This window comes from Salvia splendens, chromosome 3, assembly GCF_004379255.2.
Source record: "Salvia splendens isolate huo1 chromosome 3, SspV2, whole genome shotgun sequence".
NCBI lineage: Eukaryota > Viridiplantae > Streptophyta > Magnoliopsida > Lamiales > Lamiaceae > Salvia > Salvia splendens.
Genome location: NC_056034.1, coordinates 32,443,071 through 32,459,366, shown reverse-complemented (window position 1 = coordinate 32,459,366; position 16,296 = coordinate 32,443,071). Strand labels below are relative to the sequence as shown.

General features: G+C 36.3%; 2 protein-coding genes across 2 annotated transcripts; both read right to left on the bottom strand.

Moving 5' to 3' along the window:
- Window positions 1–1,072: 1,072 nt before the first annotated feature.
- Window positions 1,073–1,513, bottom strand: LOC121796878 (probable disease resistance protein At1g58390). The gene has a single exon (XM_042195649.1). The coding sequence runs from the start codon at window positions 1,511–1,513 to the stop codon at window positions 1,073–1,075; it is 441 nt and encodes a 146-aa protein (XP_042051583.1).
- Window positions 1,514–7,937: 6,424 nt separating this feature from the next.
- LOC121795699 lies at window positions 7,938–14,119 on the bottom strand. Its single transcript, XM_042194277.1, has 10 exons — window positions 13,793–14,119; window positions 12,461–12,520; window positions 12,330–12,369; window positions 10,960–11,138; window positions 10,832–10,870; window positions 10,621–10,707; window positions 10,473–10,533; window positions 9,057–9,181; window positions 8,356–8,447; window positions 7,938–8,239 (listed from the first exon to the last, which is right to left on the bottom strand). The coding sequence occupies exons 1-10, from the start codon at window positions 13,838–13,840 to the stop codon at window positions 8,125–8,127; spliced, it is 846 nt and encodes a 281-aa protein (XP_042050211.1). The 5' UTR covers window positions 13,841–14,119; the 3' UTR covers window positions 7,938–8,124.
- Between the last annotated feature and the right edge of the window lie 2,177 nt (window positions 14,120–16,296).

The window sequence follows — 16,296 nt, the reverse complement described above, 5'->3', positions numbered from 1 at the left end:
TTGTATTTATTTTCTTTTTTAATATATTTAGATTACTTTTTCTGTATTAAATGTATTTATCTTTTTTAATATATTTAGATTACTTTAATCATTTTTCAAATCTTTTGTAAAGTATTTTAATCATCCTGTAATACATAATATTTTTATCTTTTGTATTTCTAATGCTCATCTTTTTAATTTTTTTAAAAAATTGTTGAAATTCTTTTTAAATAAGCCAAAAGATGTTTTATCATTAAAAATAAAAGCTTAAATATATTATCCATGGTATATAAATATAAGAATTTTCATTTTTGACAATGGAAGTCTACATAATGAAGCTTTAAAAAAAACAATGACATGTTAAAGAGAAGATACTTAATCGATTCTGAAACTCGAAGATATGTAATTATTTATCGTACCTCCAAACCAAAACCCTAGATCCGCCGCTGCCTAGAAGAAAATCTGCTACTTTCTGAAGTAAAGCCAAACCTTCATCTTCTGTCAAAAATTTCAATATGTGAGGTTCGGACTGTTGATTAGCAATATTCTCATAAGGCCATCCACAATGGGGCGCCCTAAGGCGCGCCCTAAAGCCCGCCCCATGCACCGCCACATCAGCATTTTATTCTCCTGCCCTTCCACCTACAGTGGGGCGCCCTAAGGCGCGCCCTAAGCATTTTACTATTGTTTTGTTATTTAATTTAAATGTTTTCAAATATATAAATGCAAACTTATTAAAAAACACAATGATTAACTAAAAGAACGGCAAAAAATTTATTGATTTAAAAAAAAGTAGGACTTGAGTATCCACCGGAATCCATTTTATAGCGTAATTTGAGAGTTTAAAAGTTAATCAAAAGTTACAAATGAAAAGTGAAGCTGGGGTATATATAACAAAATTTTCGAATTTTAAAAATAAAAAAAAAAACTAAAACGCGTTGCATCGTCTGCGCCATCGGCCGCGTCGCCCACAGTGGGCAGACGATGACGGGGACGATGCCATATCGTTCGCGCTTCGTCCGCGGACTAATTGTCAGGCGCGGACGATGCCCTATGCATCGGGCGCGCTATCGTCCGCCCCATTATGGATGGCCTAACAAGTGGTGAAAATCACATTGCAATTCACTGGGAAAGCTTGTCCTATGCTTTCCCAGTGATCATCTTCCCATATATCATCATCTATCACTATAAGACATTTCCTCTTCGCCAAAAAATTATAAATTCTTGTCACCAAATTGCGAACTTCAAAGTTATCAATCTTTACGTTGCTATCAAGTTGTTTCAACATATCGCTGAAAACGGCCTTAGGTTGAAACTGTTGGGTAATGCAAACCCATGCTCGAGAATAAGATTGAAGGTTTGTGTGGTTGTACACCTTTCTGGCAAGAGTAGTTTTTCCGAGACCACCCATCTCACATATCTTCACTATTCGTTGTCTTTTCTCATCCTTCATCTTTGATACCAAAATCTTGATATCTTCCTCCATGCCCACAAAATGAGGCTCAACCTCATGAGCATACGTCTGTGTCAACATACGCTGCCGCTCCTCTTCATGCCTAGAATGCCATGACCTTTCTTGACCCAACTCAGACTTTAACTCTTTAGTTAGTTTGTCGAGGGCATGTATTATGTCACAAGCCTCCTTTCCAACCTCTTTGAAATTTTTTCTTGAGACTCATCCGCCCTCCTTCCCTTTTGAATTGAACTTCAACCGCGTACGTTTCAAGCATATTCTCAGCTATCTCGGCTAGATTTTTGAGTTGGCGTATGTAAGCCTTGAGAGTTGGAGAATCGCGTCTTTATCTGTCTGCTTTCATCAGCAAAGCGTGTATGCTTTCCAAATCTCGTTGAACTTTCTCAACATCGTCGTCCACACCAAGAAAAAACTTAGTTTCGTCAACTAGCAAATCACGAAGGGTTTCCAGAAACACATTTGCAAGAGATTCTGTTCCTTCTTCTTCTTTTGAGTAAATTCTGTGTTTTCTATTATACAAGTGCTTCCATACATAATTCACAATGTGTGATAGTTGTATTCATGTTGTGGGACTAAGCATGATTATCTTTATGTGATTCAAGAACGCATAGTCCCTGTTGGCATTATTGGCTGATCAAGGCATAAGCTACGGTAGAGCTGCAACTTGATCAAGGAGTAAGTAGAAGGCTTGATCAAGGAGAAAGGAAAGTAGCCGTTAAGGCAGTTATCAATTACGAGCTGATTCAACGGCTACTAGCCGTTTGATGTTAGTTCATAGCGGTTGTAACTGATCAAGAAGTGAAGCTCTTGTTCACTTGCTTAGTTTCTTGATGTGTATAAATAGTTTAGATAATTCGTTGTAGAGAGTGTGATTTTGTAGTTGCTTCTTGAGTTCAGTAAAAGATTCTCACGCATTTCTCTCAAACCCTCTTCCATCTTCTTCCCTCAAAGATATCTCGTTCTTGTTCGATCATTTCAATTGTTCTTCAACAATTGGCGTTGTCTGTGGGAAGGTGAAGTGATCGATTAAACGGTGCTGCAATGGCGGCTAGGCTAGAAGTTGAGAAGTTTTCTGGCAAGAATGATTACGGTTTATGGAAAATGAAGATGAAGGCGGTTCTGGTGCAGCAGGGTTTGGCCGCGGTCCTTGCATCGGCTGACTCTGATGAGAAGGGCAAGGCTCCTGCACCAGATGAGAAGACACGAGCGAAGATGGAGGATATGCAGCTAAAGGCCCTTAGCACAGTGATATTATGCCTTGGAGATAAGGTTTTGCGCGAGGTTCAGGGAAAGACAACTGCATCTGGAATTCTGAAAAGGCTGGATAATGTTTACATGGCTAAGTCACTAGCCAACCGCCTTTACATGAAGAGAAGGTTGTACTCATACAGCTTCTCTGAAGATAAATCCATCATGAAGGAACTTGAAGATTTCTGCAAGTCAGTGGACGATCTTGAGGCTGTGGATGTCAAGATCAGTGATGAGGATAAGGCTATCCTAGTGCTCAATGCCCTTCCTAATTCATATGACTAGCTGAGAGATGCAATTCTCTATGGGAGGGATAAAGATATTACCTACAATGAAGTTCATTCGGCTCTCATGGCAAAGGAATTGCAGAAAGGAAATCATAAGGGCAATGATCACCAGCCAGAATCTCTCAACATCAAGAAGTAAAGCAAGAAAAAGTTCAAGAAAAAGGCTGATGAATTCAAGCCTGAAGTCTCTGGACTGAAGGAGACTAGATCTTGCCGTTGGTGTAAGAAACCAGGGCACTTGAAGAAGGATTGCTTTGGATGGAAAAAGAAGCTAGCCTCTGAAAACAAGTCTCATTCAAACATGATCAGCAGTGATGGAGAAGAAGCTGCAGAGGTGATGAATGTAATGGATAAAATTGAGAAGGGGTCTTGGATTATGGACTTCGGATGCTCCTTTCATATATGCCCGCATCTTGACTGGTTTCATGATCTTGTGCAATGTCATGGATCAGTTTTTCTTGGCAACAACAACTCATGTAACATCAAAGGAATAGGCAGCATCAAACTGGGGCTGGCTGATGGAGCAACCAAGATTCTTTCTGAGGTGAGATATATACCAGAAGTAAAGAGAAATCTTATATCCCTAGGCACTCTTGAAAGAAAGGGTTACTCCTTTATCTTTGAGAATGGAGTAATGAAGATCTGCAAAGGACAGGATGTCAAGATGGTGGCTCAGAGAGGTGGAAGCTTGTATTACTTGCAGGCTACTGCAATTATTGGTGAAGCTAATGTCTCCACAAGATCTGATGTAAGGCAGTGGCATCTCAGGCTGGCACATCCAGCTGAAGGCACTCTGAAAGCCTTGATCCAGAAGAAGCTGATTGAAGTTGCTGATGTGGAAAAGATGAGCAGATGTGAAGATTGCTTGCTTGGAAAGGCAAAGAAACAATCATTTCCAGCAAGTATTCACACTTCAACTTCACCTCTAAAGTCAGGAGCCTAGGTGGAGGAAAATACTATATGACTATAATAGACGATTTTTCAAGAAAAGTCTAGGTTTATATCTTGAAGGAGAAGTCTGAGGCTTTTCTGAGTTTCAAGAATTGGTGTAATAAGATGGAGAATGAGAAGGGCAGACCACCAAAGATACTAAGAACAGACAATGGCCTTGAATACCTATCTAAGGAGTTTGATTATTTCTGCAAAAGCAAGGGGCACAGAACTGTTCCAGCAAACCCCCAACAGAATGGAGTTGCAGAGAGAATGAATCGTACTTTGTTTGAGAGGGTGAGGTGTCTTTTATCATCTTCTGGTGCAGGGAAGGAATTCTGGGCAGAGGCAGTAAGTACAGCAGCTTACTACTTGAATAAGTGTCCCTCTTCAGCCATAAAGGGCTCAATATCGGATGAGAAGTGGTATGGCTCAACACCAGACTATTCAAGGCTCAAACCATTTGGTTGCAAGGCATTTGCCCACCTGAGACAAGGAAAATTACAAGCTAAAGCATTACAGTGTGTCATGCGTGGATATCAAAAGGGTGTAAAAGGTTACAGGTTATGGTGCATTGAACCTGGCAATAAAAAGGTGATAATTAGCAGAGATGTTGTTTTTCTTGAAGACAACATGCCCTTTCTGACGGCAAGGGTGATAACAGAAGTGTTGATGATAATGCTTCTCTGACAAATGATGAACCAAGCTCTTCATCTGGGAGGGTCAGTATTGAAGCAGACGAAGCAGGTGGAGCACAAGAAGGCCAAGAATCTGAGAAAAAGGATATGATGGAATAGCAAGATAGCCCACAGCAACATCAGATAGCCAGAAACAGACCTAGAAGAGTTAATGTGAGGCCACCAGCAAGGTTTGATGATTATGAAATGCTCTATTATGCATTACACATTGCTGAGCAGATGGAGTCTTCTGAGCCTGCTACATACACTGAAGTTGTGAATGGTCCAGAAAGGAATCAGTGAATTCAAGCAATGAGAGAGGAGATTGAATCTCTTATAAGCAACAAGACGTGGATCTTAGTTGAGAAGGCAGAATTCAGAAAGATCATTGGATGCAAATGGGTATTCAAGAATAAAATAAAATCTGCAGATGCACAAAGGATAAGGTTTAAAGCAAGGCTAGTTGCAAAATGTTTCAACCAGGAGGAAGGGATAGACTTCAATGAAGTATACTCCCCTGTTGTAAAGCACAATTCCATCTGGATCTTGTTAGCAGTGGCAACTAAGAAAGGTTGGGAACTAGAGCAACTTGATGTCAAGAGAGTCTTTCTTAATGGAGATCTTGAGGAAACTATATACATGGCTCAACCACAAGGTTTTGAAGTTCCTGGTTCTGAGAATAAAGTGTGTATGCTCAAGAAAAGTATTTATGGTCTGAAACAGTCCAGCAGACAATGGTATCTGAAGTTTGGAGAAAGTTTGGCAAATTTGGGCTTCACAAGATCACTTTATGATAGTTGTGTGTTTGTTAAGAAACAGAAGAACAAATCACCTATCTATCTCCTGTTATATGTTGATGATATGCTCATCTCATGACCTGACATGGAAGAGATAAGGAAGGTGAAACAGCAGCTCAAATCAGATTTTGAGATGAAGGATCTTGGAAGTGCAAGCAGGATTCTTGGTATGGATATAGTGAGAGACAGGAAAAAGAAGAAGTTGTGGCTATTCCAGTCTGATTACATCCATAAAACTCTAAAGAAGTTCAGGGTTGAGAATATGAGAAGTACATCAACACCCATGGCTATGCACTTCAAACTGTCAAAGAATCAGAGTGCTAATACAGATGAAGAGGTGAGAGATGGATTTGGTGCCTTACTCCAACGTTGTGGGGAGCTTGATGTACTTGATGATATGTACAAGGCCTGATATAGCTCATGCTATAAGCACAACAAGTCGACATATGGCTGATTTTGGCAGACAGCATTGGAGTGCACTTAAATGGACACTCAGATATCTCGTAGGGGCAGATAAGCTAGGCATATTGTTCACTGATGTAGGTGGAGCTGAGGAGGAGCCTCTAGTAGGCTATTGTGACTCAGATTATGCTGCTAGCATTGACACAAGAAGGTCGCAAACTTGTTATAATTTCACCTTGTTTGGATCAGCCATATGTTGGAAATCAAGTCTGCAAAATGTAGTTGCTTTATCAACAACCGAAGCTGAGTATATGTCATTGACTTCGGCAGTAAAAGAAGCAAAGTGGCTGCTTGGACTTGTAGCTGAATTTGGGGTGGAGCAGAAAGCAATTTCAGTGCATTGTGAAAACAGTGGAGCCTTATGTCTTGCTAAGCACTAAATGTTTCATGAGCGCAGCAAGCACATTGATGTAAGGTTGCACTTCATAAGGGATGAGGTGGAGACTGGCAGGATTAGGGTGGTAAAGATTGACACTGCCCACAACCCTGCTGATATGCTTACAAAACCGTTGAGCAAGGAAAAGTTTCAATATTGCTGCAAGCTCATTGGTTTGCATACGGTAAAGTTTGAGGACATCAAGCCATGACCAGCCAAGGTGGAGATTGTTGGTATTATTGGCTGATCAAGGCATAAGCTACGGTAGAGCTGCAACTTGATCAAGGAGTAAGTAGAAGGCTTGATCAAGGAGAAAGGAAAGTACCCGTTAAGGCAGTTATCAATTACGAGCTGATTCAACGGCAACTAGCCGTTTGATGTTAGTTCATAGCGGTTGTAACTGATCAAGAAGTGAAGCTCTTGTTCACTTGCTTAGTTTATTGATGTGTATAAATAGTTTAGATAATTCGTTGTAGAGAGTGTGATTTGTAGTTGCTTCTTGAGTTCAGTAAAAGATTCTCACGCAATTCTCTCAAACCCTCTTTTATCTTCTTCCCTCAAAGATATCTCATTCTTGTTCGATCATTTCAATTGTTCTTCTATAGTCCCTTATCTTGTTCTCAATTATTAAAGTGAAAAGTTGGATTGGTATTTTTGTTGTCTATTATTTTTATCTCAATAATAATCTTCTTCGCAATAAATAAAGTAGGGCTGGCAAATCGTGCGGATTGGGTCGTTATCGGGTCAACCTGATAATGACCCAACCCAATAAGGTCTAACCTGAACCCGACCTGTTAAGGAAACTGTAAATCCGAACACGAACCCGACCTGCTACCTTCAAATCCGAACACGACCCGCACCCGACACGAACCCGTTATCGACACGATATAATATGGGTTGACACGACACGATAACAACCCGAACCTGATATTACACGATTAAAACCTAATATTACACGATTAAACCTTAATTTTTAACCTAATATACACAATTAAAATTCATTTTATACTATTTAAATTTAATCTATAAGAAATTAAAAAATTAAAGTAATATATATATTTTTAAATAATAATAAAAATAATAATATTATTTCTTAATGGGTTACCCGTATCCGACCCGAACCCAACCCGAAATTATCGGGTTCTTAATGGGTCAACCCGATAAGGACACGGATCCAATAAGACTTGACCCCAACCCAATAATTTCGTGCGGATTCGTGTCGGATTATCGTGTCGTGTCGAAAATTGCCAGCCCTAAAATAAAGTGAAATCAAGTTCGAGTAAACCATAACGCGACCTTTAAATTTCTAATTCAAAAAATTGAAACTATATCCATTTTTGTTATCCTTAAAATTAAAAACTTTCTATTTTAAGAAACTTTTTTTTTATGTTTAATATGGTGGAACTCATTTTCCACTAATAATCATTCGATCACTTTTTCATTCTATTTATTAAAATTCATGTCATTTCAAACAAATATTTATTTTTTTAAGGACAAAACAACTAGAATTCACAAGACCAGGTAACTCTATTGGAATATTGGAGTATTGTTTTTGTAAAGTGATCATAACTTTAAATTTGTGTTCCAAACAAATAATTTATACCATCTACATTTTACTTCTGGTTTTATCACAACAAAAGTAGTAGAGTCAAAGAGCAGGCTAGCAAAGAATTTAATCTAACAATCGAATAACTTTGGTAGTTTATATTTAGGCAGCATAGCAAGTCCAAATTTGATAATTGGATTCAAAGAGGGGGGCTCTAAGTTACAAGACAAGTGCTAATGTTCTTTACATCTCCATCATGTTACAATTCCATCTATTTCATTCATCTTGAAATTGGAAACAACTTCAATATCATCTAAATCTGAGAAATGAATATGAAAATAGGGTTCTTCATATGTCTGTCAAGATTAGTGATGACACAACAACAACATACGCTAGAAAGAAAAAGATTGCTATCTGGAAGAAAAATTTGGGATTGTCCCTCATATTTGGAGATGTGACAGCCCTGTAGATTACAAATAAACAAAATTAAATGAATGTACCGTGATTTTTTTTTTCTTAATGAAAATAGATCTACGATTTTCATATGATTCCAAGATTGATGGCCTTGAGAGAGATTACCTAGCAATGCGCTGGGAAAGCCGATGAAAGGGCATGCTCTGGATGAAGACAATACCAGGCCCGGTTATAATAGCAGTGACCAAATTGTCACCCTGCAACAAAAGCAGGCAATGTTACCCAAATAGTAAGTCAAATTCACCAAGAACTTTCATAGATGCACCTAATGATGGCCTAAGTAATTCCTACTAAGTATATAGATCAAATCATGGCCAGCACTAATTAGTCGTTCAACTTCTTTCAATTTGCTTTCTTAAGAAAAATTAGTAGCAGTTCTTGCATTGTTTCAGGTACAACAACATCCGATTACAGATAGATAACCAACATGAAAGTTAAAAGTTCATCTAAAAGAAAAAAATTGTAAACTGGTCCCATATCAACATTGAAATGTCAACATAAGTTGTCAGATTAGGAGTAGTACAAAACTAAGCATTGCTGAAAAAAAAATCCCACTCATGACGTCTGTAAACCACTTCTCCTTACATAAAACACATTCAAGTATATTTTTCCTGAACCTTTCAAATATAACTTCTCAACTATAAAGACCTTGTTCAGGCTTTACACTACCTTCGAAATAATGACAGGAAAAAACATATCAAGGAAACATAAGCTCAGCACATCTCCCGGAAACATAAGCTCAGCACATCTCCCGGAAAAAAATCATGTACAACATATCTTGGGAATAAGAACACACAGATACTCACCCCAAAGAGCACCCTTCTCATAGGACCATTATATTTGATTTGTAGATTTACTGATGCTGACACTGCAACAATGCTAGCGACATCAACTGCTAGAACTTCACCCACCTCGAGATTTTTCTGTACAACTAAAAGCACCAGAGAGATCAAAACAAAAAATCAACTTCATTAGTACAAGATGAACTTAATTGAATGGGCAAGTCTACCTGAGTATCTAATCATTCATATTCACTTTACAACTATCAAATCAAGTAATAATTCGTTTCGGAACGATTCTGGCATAAATGTGCGTTTGTTTAAGTACATTTATTGTTAATGTACGTATATGACATTTAGTTCACTTTGTGGAAATGTGCGTGCGTTTTAAGTACATATATAGTTAATGTATGCGTGTGACTAGTTCATTGTTTAAATATGTGCAGGTTTAAATACATTTGTAGTTAATGTACGTGGAAAGACATCCTGGAAAGACATCCGAAGAAGCTTTTCAATTCTTCGTTAGTTCATTGTATAATTCTATGTGCTATTAAGTACATTTATAGTCAATGTAGGTATGATACATTTAGGTCATTGGAACGAAGATCTTTATTAAGTTAAGTCCACAAAAAATAAGATCTAATTACTGCATTTGGAAAACGAACAAATTTAAATGACTTTTATTAAGTATGAATTGTCTAATTAAATTTTATTTACTTCAATTAAATCATAGTAACGGTAATTAACTACATAAAATTGGAGCGTGCTCAGTTAGCCGGCACTCGCATCAAAATAAAGTAATAAACTAATTTATCCTGCAGACTACATCTGATTTGAATTTAAAAGATCAGACACAACGCATGTACATTGAGGAACTGAGAGTACATTTTCTACTATCAGCCCTTCAGAATCAGTTATCCAAAACACGTTTCATTGAACTCCTAAAGATGTCTAACAGAAAGAGTAAATCGACAGCGGTTTCCGGCACCATCGAGGACCCTGAACTACCGGTATTTATACGGTATTAAATATCCCATCCTTGATTCAGTGATATGAATATATGATGCATCAATTCTATGGATACATATAGAGGGGACAGTATGACACTTATTGTCTCTGAGGGACTTGCAATATTGCATCCAAAATTATTATAAATTTATCTGTCAGTGTAATTGCACAGAATGTTAACATTATATTGTTATAAGGATCATTTTTGCAGTAGTAGAGTGGATTTCAATGGAGGAGACCAGAACTATTGCATCAAATTTGCACTGTAACTATGTACACTAGAGTGTGTATAAACGACCAAATTATACAGGTGTTACGAGAAATTTGCAATGATCAAGATTTAGATCATCTTACAACAAGTGTATATGTTAGGCTGACAAAACTTAAGGAAGCAGGTAAAAAGAACTCTTAGCAAATGGAACTCAGAGGGCGTACCAGAGCCACCACCAACTATAAATGCTAGTCCTTGACCAGATATTTTCTGCCTCAAAAATCCCTGCAAGCACGATTACTATATGAATAATATTTGGCAAGTAATAATGACTAGTGAATGCAAATGGGTGAAAAATAACCCAAATCTGACCTCAGCACTAGTAATAACATTGCGTGCCCTCTGATCAACTGTGTTATTTACTTTTACATCATTTATTGAGCAAAGGAAGGCATCTGGCTACAATATATATGAGGCATGTCAGATTCTGATGCTGAAAAGTTCGCTAACCATATATCAAGGACAAGGAGCAAGAGAAATATCAAGCTATTCCTTAAGCAAATTGTTAAGCATTGATCAATACCTGACACAACATTTCGCCACCAAACAAAGCTAAATCAATCTGTATAGGATTGTAAATGAAAAAGAAGGTAAGGCCTGATGTTAAATAAAAATGGTCCAGTAAAGCAATGCCCTGCAGAAACAACAGACCGGGAGAATTCTTGCAAGAGTAGGTGCAGCAATTCCTACGAATCCATCAGTCGAACCAGTATTCTGGAGTACTATGCTAGAAACACTTTTTCCAAGAACCCATTGCCACACACCTGCTTCATTTTCAGGCATATAGACATTTTCCATTTGTATTGACCCAGACATGTAACACAAGGAACCTGCAAGATATCTGTATATAAATGCTTGTACCCATGCAACTTTTTGCCCTTTCAATAATAAGATTAAAAAGAAGAAGCAGCAGATATAGTATGTTTTCTAGCAGTAATTAATGTATCGAAACGATCACTACCAAAACCTACTTATATTTCCACATGTTTGTTGCCTTGTTGGTAATTGAGTAAGTAAAAGTAAATTCAATGGTACCATTAGAAACCCCCTTAATGAGTGGAACTATCATAGTATTAGATTGTAAAATGCGGGGATAAGTGTAGTAAACACCCTTAAAGTTTGTGCTAAGAGAAAATGCATTAAGTCGAGGAGAAAAAAATCAATCCTCTTTGGTGCAATTGATCTTGAGAATATATGGCAAGCCTTACCATAGTGTACTCCATCAAGTATCAAGATAACCTAAGAAACATAAATAGTTACTAAATGTAACGACATATCTGAACCTGATCTGACGTGCCAATTTGCTACCATTAGTCAGTGCTCAGTACCAGTGTACCACCAAAACAGATTCTATTGAATTAATGTCACTTGACATCAGTAAATCTGTTAATGTCAGTGATTGACTTTATGTACGATGAAAAAGATACAGCGAAGCTTATCTTTTGAGTTAAGTTCGCAAAATATGCTAATATCTTGGTAAGCAGGTCAATATAACATGAAAAGTCTTTAATTTTCCAAGGAACATAAATTATTATATACCTTTTACCAATTCTCATCTGATATAGCAACAGAGTTGTAAGAGGGTTGGTCAGTTTATACAAGCAGAAGGAAGTCAGCTGCAATTTAATTTTAATTACTAGTCAGTTAGCAGTTAGCAATTTAATTTAATTTACAGGCCTTGAAAACCTTATGCATATGGGCCTTAGTAGGGTATTTATAGTTTTTCTTTACAGAATTAGGCATCCAGATTATTGAGAGATAAGCTCAGCTTTTGCGTGAGCTGAGTAATCAATTATGCGGTCATGTTTGAGGAGTTATTTTCATATCATTAAGAACAGTTTGTTATTTCATTCATCCTAACTCTATCATCATCATCACATAAAGTTCAAAGAATCAAAATCAGAAATTGGATATGTAAGTTCTCAGATTGTCCATAGATCTAAAGCAACCCAAAAGGCCAAAACCTTTGGTTAAAACAAATATAAAATTGATAATTCTGCAGCAATTAATTGATAGCTTACCAGGCTTCGCAATGACCTTTTCTTGTGGCTTCAACATTACCTACATAGATAAAGTCAGCAAAAATATGAATTTTATTAAAATCCGATATTCGCCTCTTAAAAGAAGAAGTAGTTTAATGCTTGAGATGGACCTGAACTATTTGAGCTTCCCCACCCAGTATCTGAAAAGGTGTTACAGCATCTTGTGGGCTCTGAAACAGAATACAGATGAGCATGTAAGATAACTAAAGAAAATTGAACTGTTGTTTCGTAATAATAGGAGTAAGAAGTCGAAGATTGATACTTCACCACCACTTTCATTTTCAGTATTATAATATATAAATATAACATCATAATTCAAAGTTACTTGACAAATCATGCTTATGGATATTTTTCGTTTACTTAAGACATATCTCAAAAGGAGAAGAAAAAAGTTCAGAAGTGCTATGAAATTTTTCTTTGAAATTGTGCAGTGCATTAGTTATACAGTTCTTTAGAAAACAACTCAAAAATTCTGATGTAGAAATCAAAAGATCTTCCACTCTTATAGTGTCAAATTTTCTTAGAGGACTTCTTGTTACAGGCATTACAGCAAATGAATGCCAACTTGCTTGGTTTAGCTTCTTCGAATCAAGCCCCAGGATGACATATACCGATTGTGGATTTCTGATATGGATTAGCCACTAGCCAGTACTATCAGTGATAGAAGATGCAAGCAAGTAAGCATGTGGTGGAGGTGGAACTCTTTTAGGACTTGTCATTTAGTTGCTTGGTTGTTAAGTAATTGAACTGTTCCGGTCACCCAGTTTCAGTTCGGTTGTTTAAGGGATGAAGGTGCTAGGAGTATTTAAGTCTGGTCTTTTGTTAGGATCTGTTTGTTGAGAAGGTTGTTTCCAGTCAAAGGCTAGCAGGAACCGAGAACCGAGATTTCAGATTCTTGGTTAACCAATTAATAACCCTAGTCAAATTGATTTGGGCTCAGTCCCACAATTTTACACACCGATAACCCGATTAACGAAAGCCATGTCACGCAGTCTGAAGTAACAATGGCTGGCATCCCACTTCTGAGACAACCGAATGTGATCAGCAGGTGGCACAGCACCCTTAACTTAATCAATTTAAGGAACTGAATTTAAAAAGTGTTTGATGCAAAAGCATTGATACACTAGCTATGTGCTGATAGAAGTGCATTTCAGCTGTTAAACTAGCCAAAAACAGACACTTTTCAACAACCCTAGCAGCCCAAATAAGAATGAGGAGATTCTATCTCAACTTTTTCAGATCACAGTCCATTTCACCAAGACACAGAAAAGCATAACAAGTCATCACCAATTCACGCAGTAATTCAAAAACCACCCAACTAAAATCCTAATTCATTGAGAAATATCGAATCCAGATTTCGGAAATCCAAGCACACACAGAGATTTATACATAAACGCATATAAATCCGCAGACAATTTACTCGTATAAAAGAGAAAATTAACCTGGTAAACAAAAGGTTGGAAAGGCGTAGAAAAGAAGGGGGCGGCCATTGATGAAGGACGAGACAAATATCCGATCGATGGATCAAATTTTGGTTAGTGTGAATTTTCTGTTCAGTTTAATTACGCCCCAGGGTTTTTGCTCAGAATTCTGCACGTTAAATTTGTATTACCTAAACTACCCTTACGTCATTAGCTTAATTGCGCTTGAAGATTCTGCAAATGAGCTCAAAGACGCCGGCTTGTATTGATTTCCCGGTGATTGGTGGGACCTGAATATGACGTGGCATGCTTTTACTGGTTTGAGGAAACCAAATGTAGGTGGTCTTGCCTTTGGCCTTCGGGTGACTAACTAACCACTTACTTTGTCATGACATCAGTTGCGAACGCATAAAATATTGTTAGCGGGGCTTCATTACACTACATATTATACTCAATAAATAAATAAATATATTTAATAAAAATAATATATTAAAAAAAATACAAATACAGCCACAAAAATGAATAAATATTACTCCCTTCGTCCGCGAAATATTTTCCACATTGAACTCGGCGCAAGTTTTAAGAAATGTGAAGAAAAGTGAATGAAAAAAGTTAGTGAAACTTGGTATATAGTTGTATTAGTTTTATAATAGGATGTGAATATAATGAGTTAGTGGAAAAAGTGCTTCATTTACTAAATATCGAAAAAAATGCAAAGTGGACAACATTTCACGGACGTACTAAAATAGCAAAAGTAGACAACATTTTACGGATGAAGAGAGTATATCTTATTCTAAAAGAGTATATAATTTAAAATATAACCATGCCGTAAATATAAACAAAAGATAGATAATATTAAAATTAAATGTGAACTAAACTCTAAATCAAACTAAATACACCAATTCTTAAACTCAAATCAAATAGTACATGAATAGTAGTCAATTTACATATAGAAAACAACACATTAAATATATTATTATAAATATACTTATCAATTCTTTTTGTAAATGACCGAAAATATTGTGGCAAATTTTTGGCTAAAAAAGGCTAAATTATCAATTTAGAATGTTGTTACACTCTCTAAAATAATATTGTGCTAATTTTTTGGTAAAAAAGGTAAATTATTAATTTAGAATGTTGTAAACAGAAAACGTTATTAAAAATTTTAAATTGATTATACTTTTGTGTTTGTGAAACAAGGCAGTTTATTAGAACTAGTCCCAATATCTACACTTCGTTCGATAAAACTTTTTACTATTACAAATATAATATTGTTAACTTTTGTAAAAAGGTGTCTTCTTCCTCAAAACGATGACAACCCTTTTCCTCTCAAAAAATTCACCTCTGCAATTTTGATTCCAAAAACTCAGTTTAGCCCCTTTTGTTATTCCATTTTTGATGATTTACTCTCTAATACGATTAACTTAGCAGGGGCTAAAGAGTGTTTGAGAATTTGTTTTGAAAAAATTAAGTAGAAAAAACAAAAAAAATAGTTCTTGGGACGGGCTTAAGCCCTTCCTCCCTCCTTATTGTGTCCGCCACTACATAACATTAAGTACTACGTCCATCCGTAGTTTATAGTCCCATTTTAATTTGGTACTGTATAAAATTTAAGAAATTATTTGATTTTGAAGAAAAATAAGAAAATGAGTGGGAGAAAAGTTTACCCATTTTTCTATATTAATTTTATACTAGAATGTGAGTGGAGTTAGGTGAATTGTGAGTCCCCTTATCTAAAATGGAAAAAAAACAAATGAGACTAGAAATCACAGACATCCTAAAATAGCAAAATGAGACATTATTTCACGGACGAATGGAGTAAAAGTTTTTTATCATAATTTTTAATCAAGGATGTCCTCGGGTTAGCTCAATGAGTTAATTGAGCATGGGTTTGGTGTGATTTTTATCAAAATTATAAATATTTAATTTTAACCCCAAAAGGTTTGAATTGCAGGTTATTTGGGTTGTAATTTTATTACGGTAGAAATTTCCAACTCTAACCATATAATTTTATTGCGGGTTGCACGGGTATTCCTACTCACGGCAATGAGACCTTAAATAATGAAGTTGTATAATTAGATATGATTACTAGTAATTGTAGTTGGTAAATATTTTACTCATAGTACCGCAGAAGACTTAATAGTAACTTGAACAAATGATGTTCTTCTTTAAAGTGAACCCCGAACAACTGTAAGTGCAAACTTGAATGAGTCCATGCGGCCCAACGAGTGACCATATTTCTTGAATTTAGGTCAGATGGATATTCACCCAACTTCAACGGATTCAAAAACATGGACTGCTAGAATTGATGCAATAAAGGAAATGAATATTCGTTTGATAATTCAAATTGAATTGACAATTTGAGAAAGAAGTTAATAAATTCAAATATTATTGATCAAAGATGTTAGATTATCAAAAACATTTTTTACATGTCTTTAAATAGGCAAAGTAAAACCTAATGCTATAAGAAAATGAAAACCTATATTACCAAAAAAAAGAAAAGAAAATGAAAACCTATATGGTAG

Bases quoted from the DNA above. Each gene is read 5' to 3' on its own strand.
- LOC121796878 (XM_042195649.1), bottom strand. From the start codon at position 1,513: ATGTTGACACAGACGTATGCTCATGAGGTTGAGCCTCATTTTGTGGGC.
- LOC121795699 (XM_042194277.1), bottom strand. From the start codon at position 13,840: ATGGCCGCCCCCTTCTTTTCTACGCCTTTCCAACCTTTTGTTTACCAG. The intron at 12,370-12,460 runs GTCCATCTCAAG...TTATCTATGTAG, and splicing joins GGGAAGCTCAAATAGTTCAG to GTAATGTTGAAGCCACAAGA. The intron at 8,448-9,056 runs GTGAGTATCTGT...CTTTTGTTGCAG, and splicing joins TGAGAAGGGTGCTCTTTGGG to GGTGACAATTTGGTCACTGC.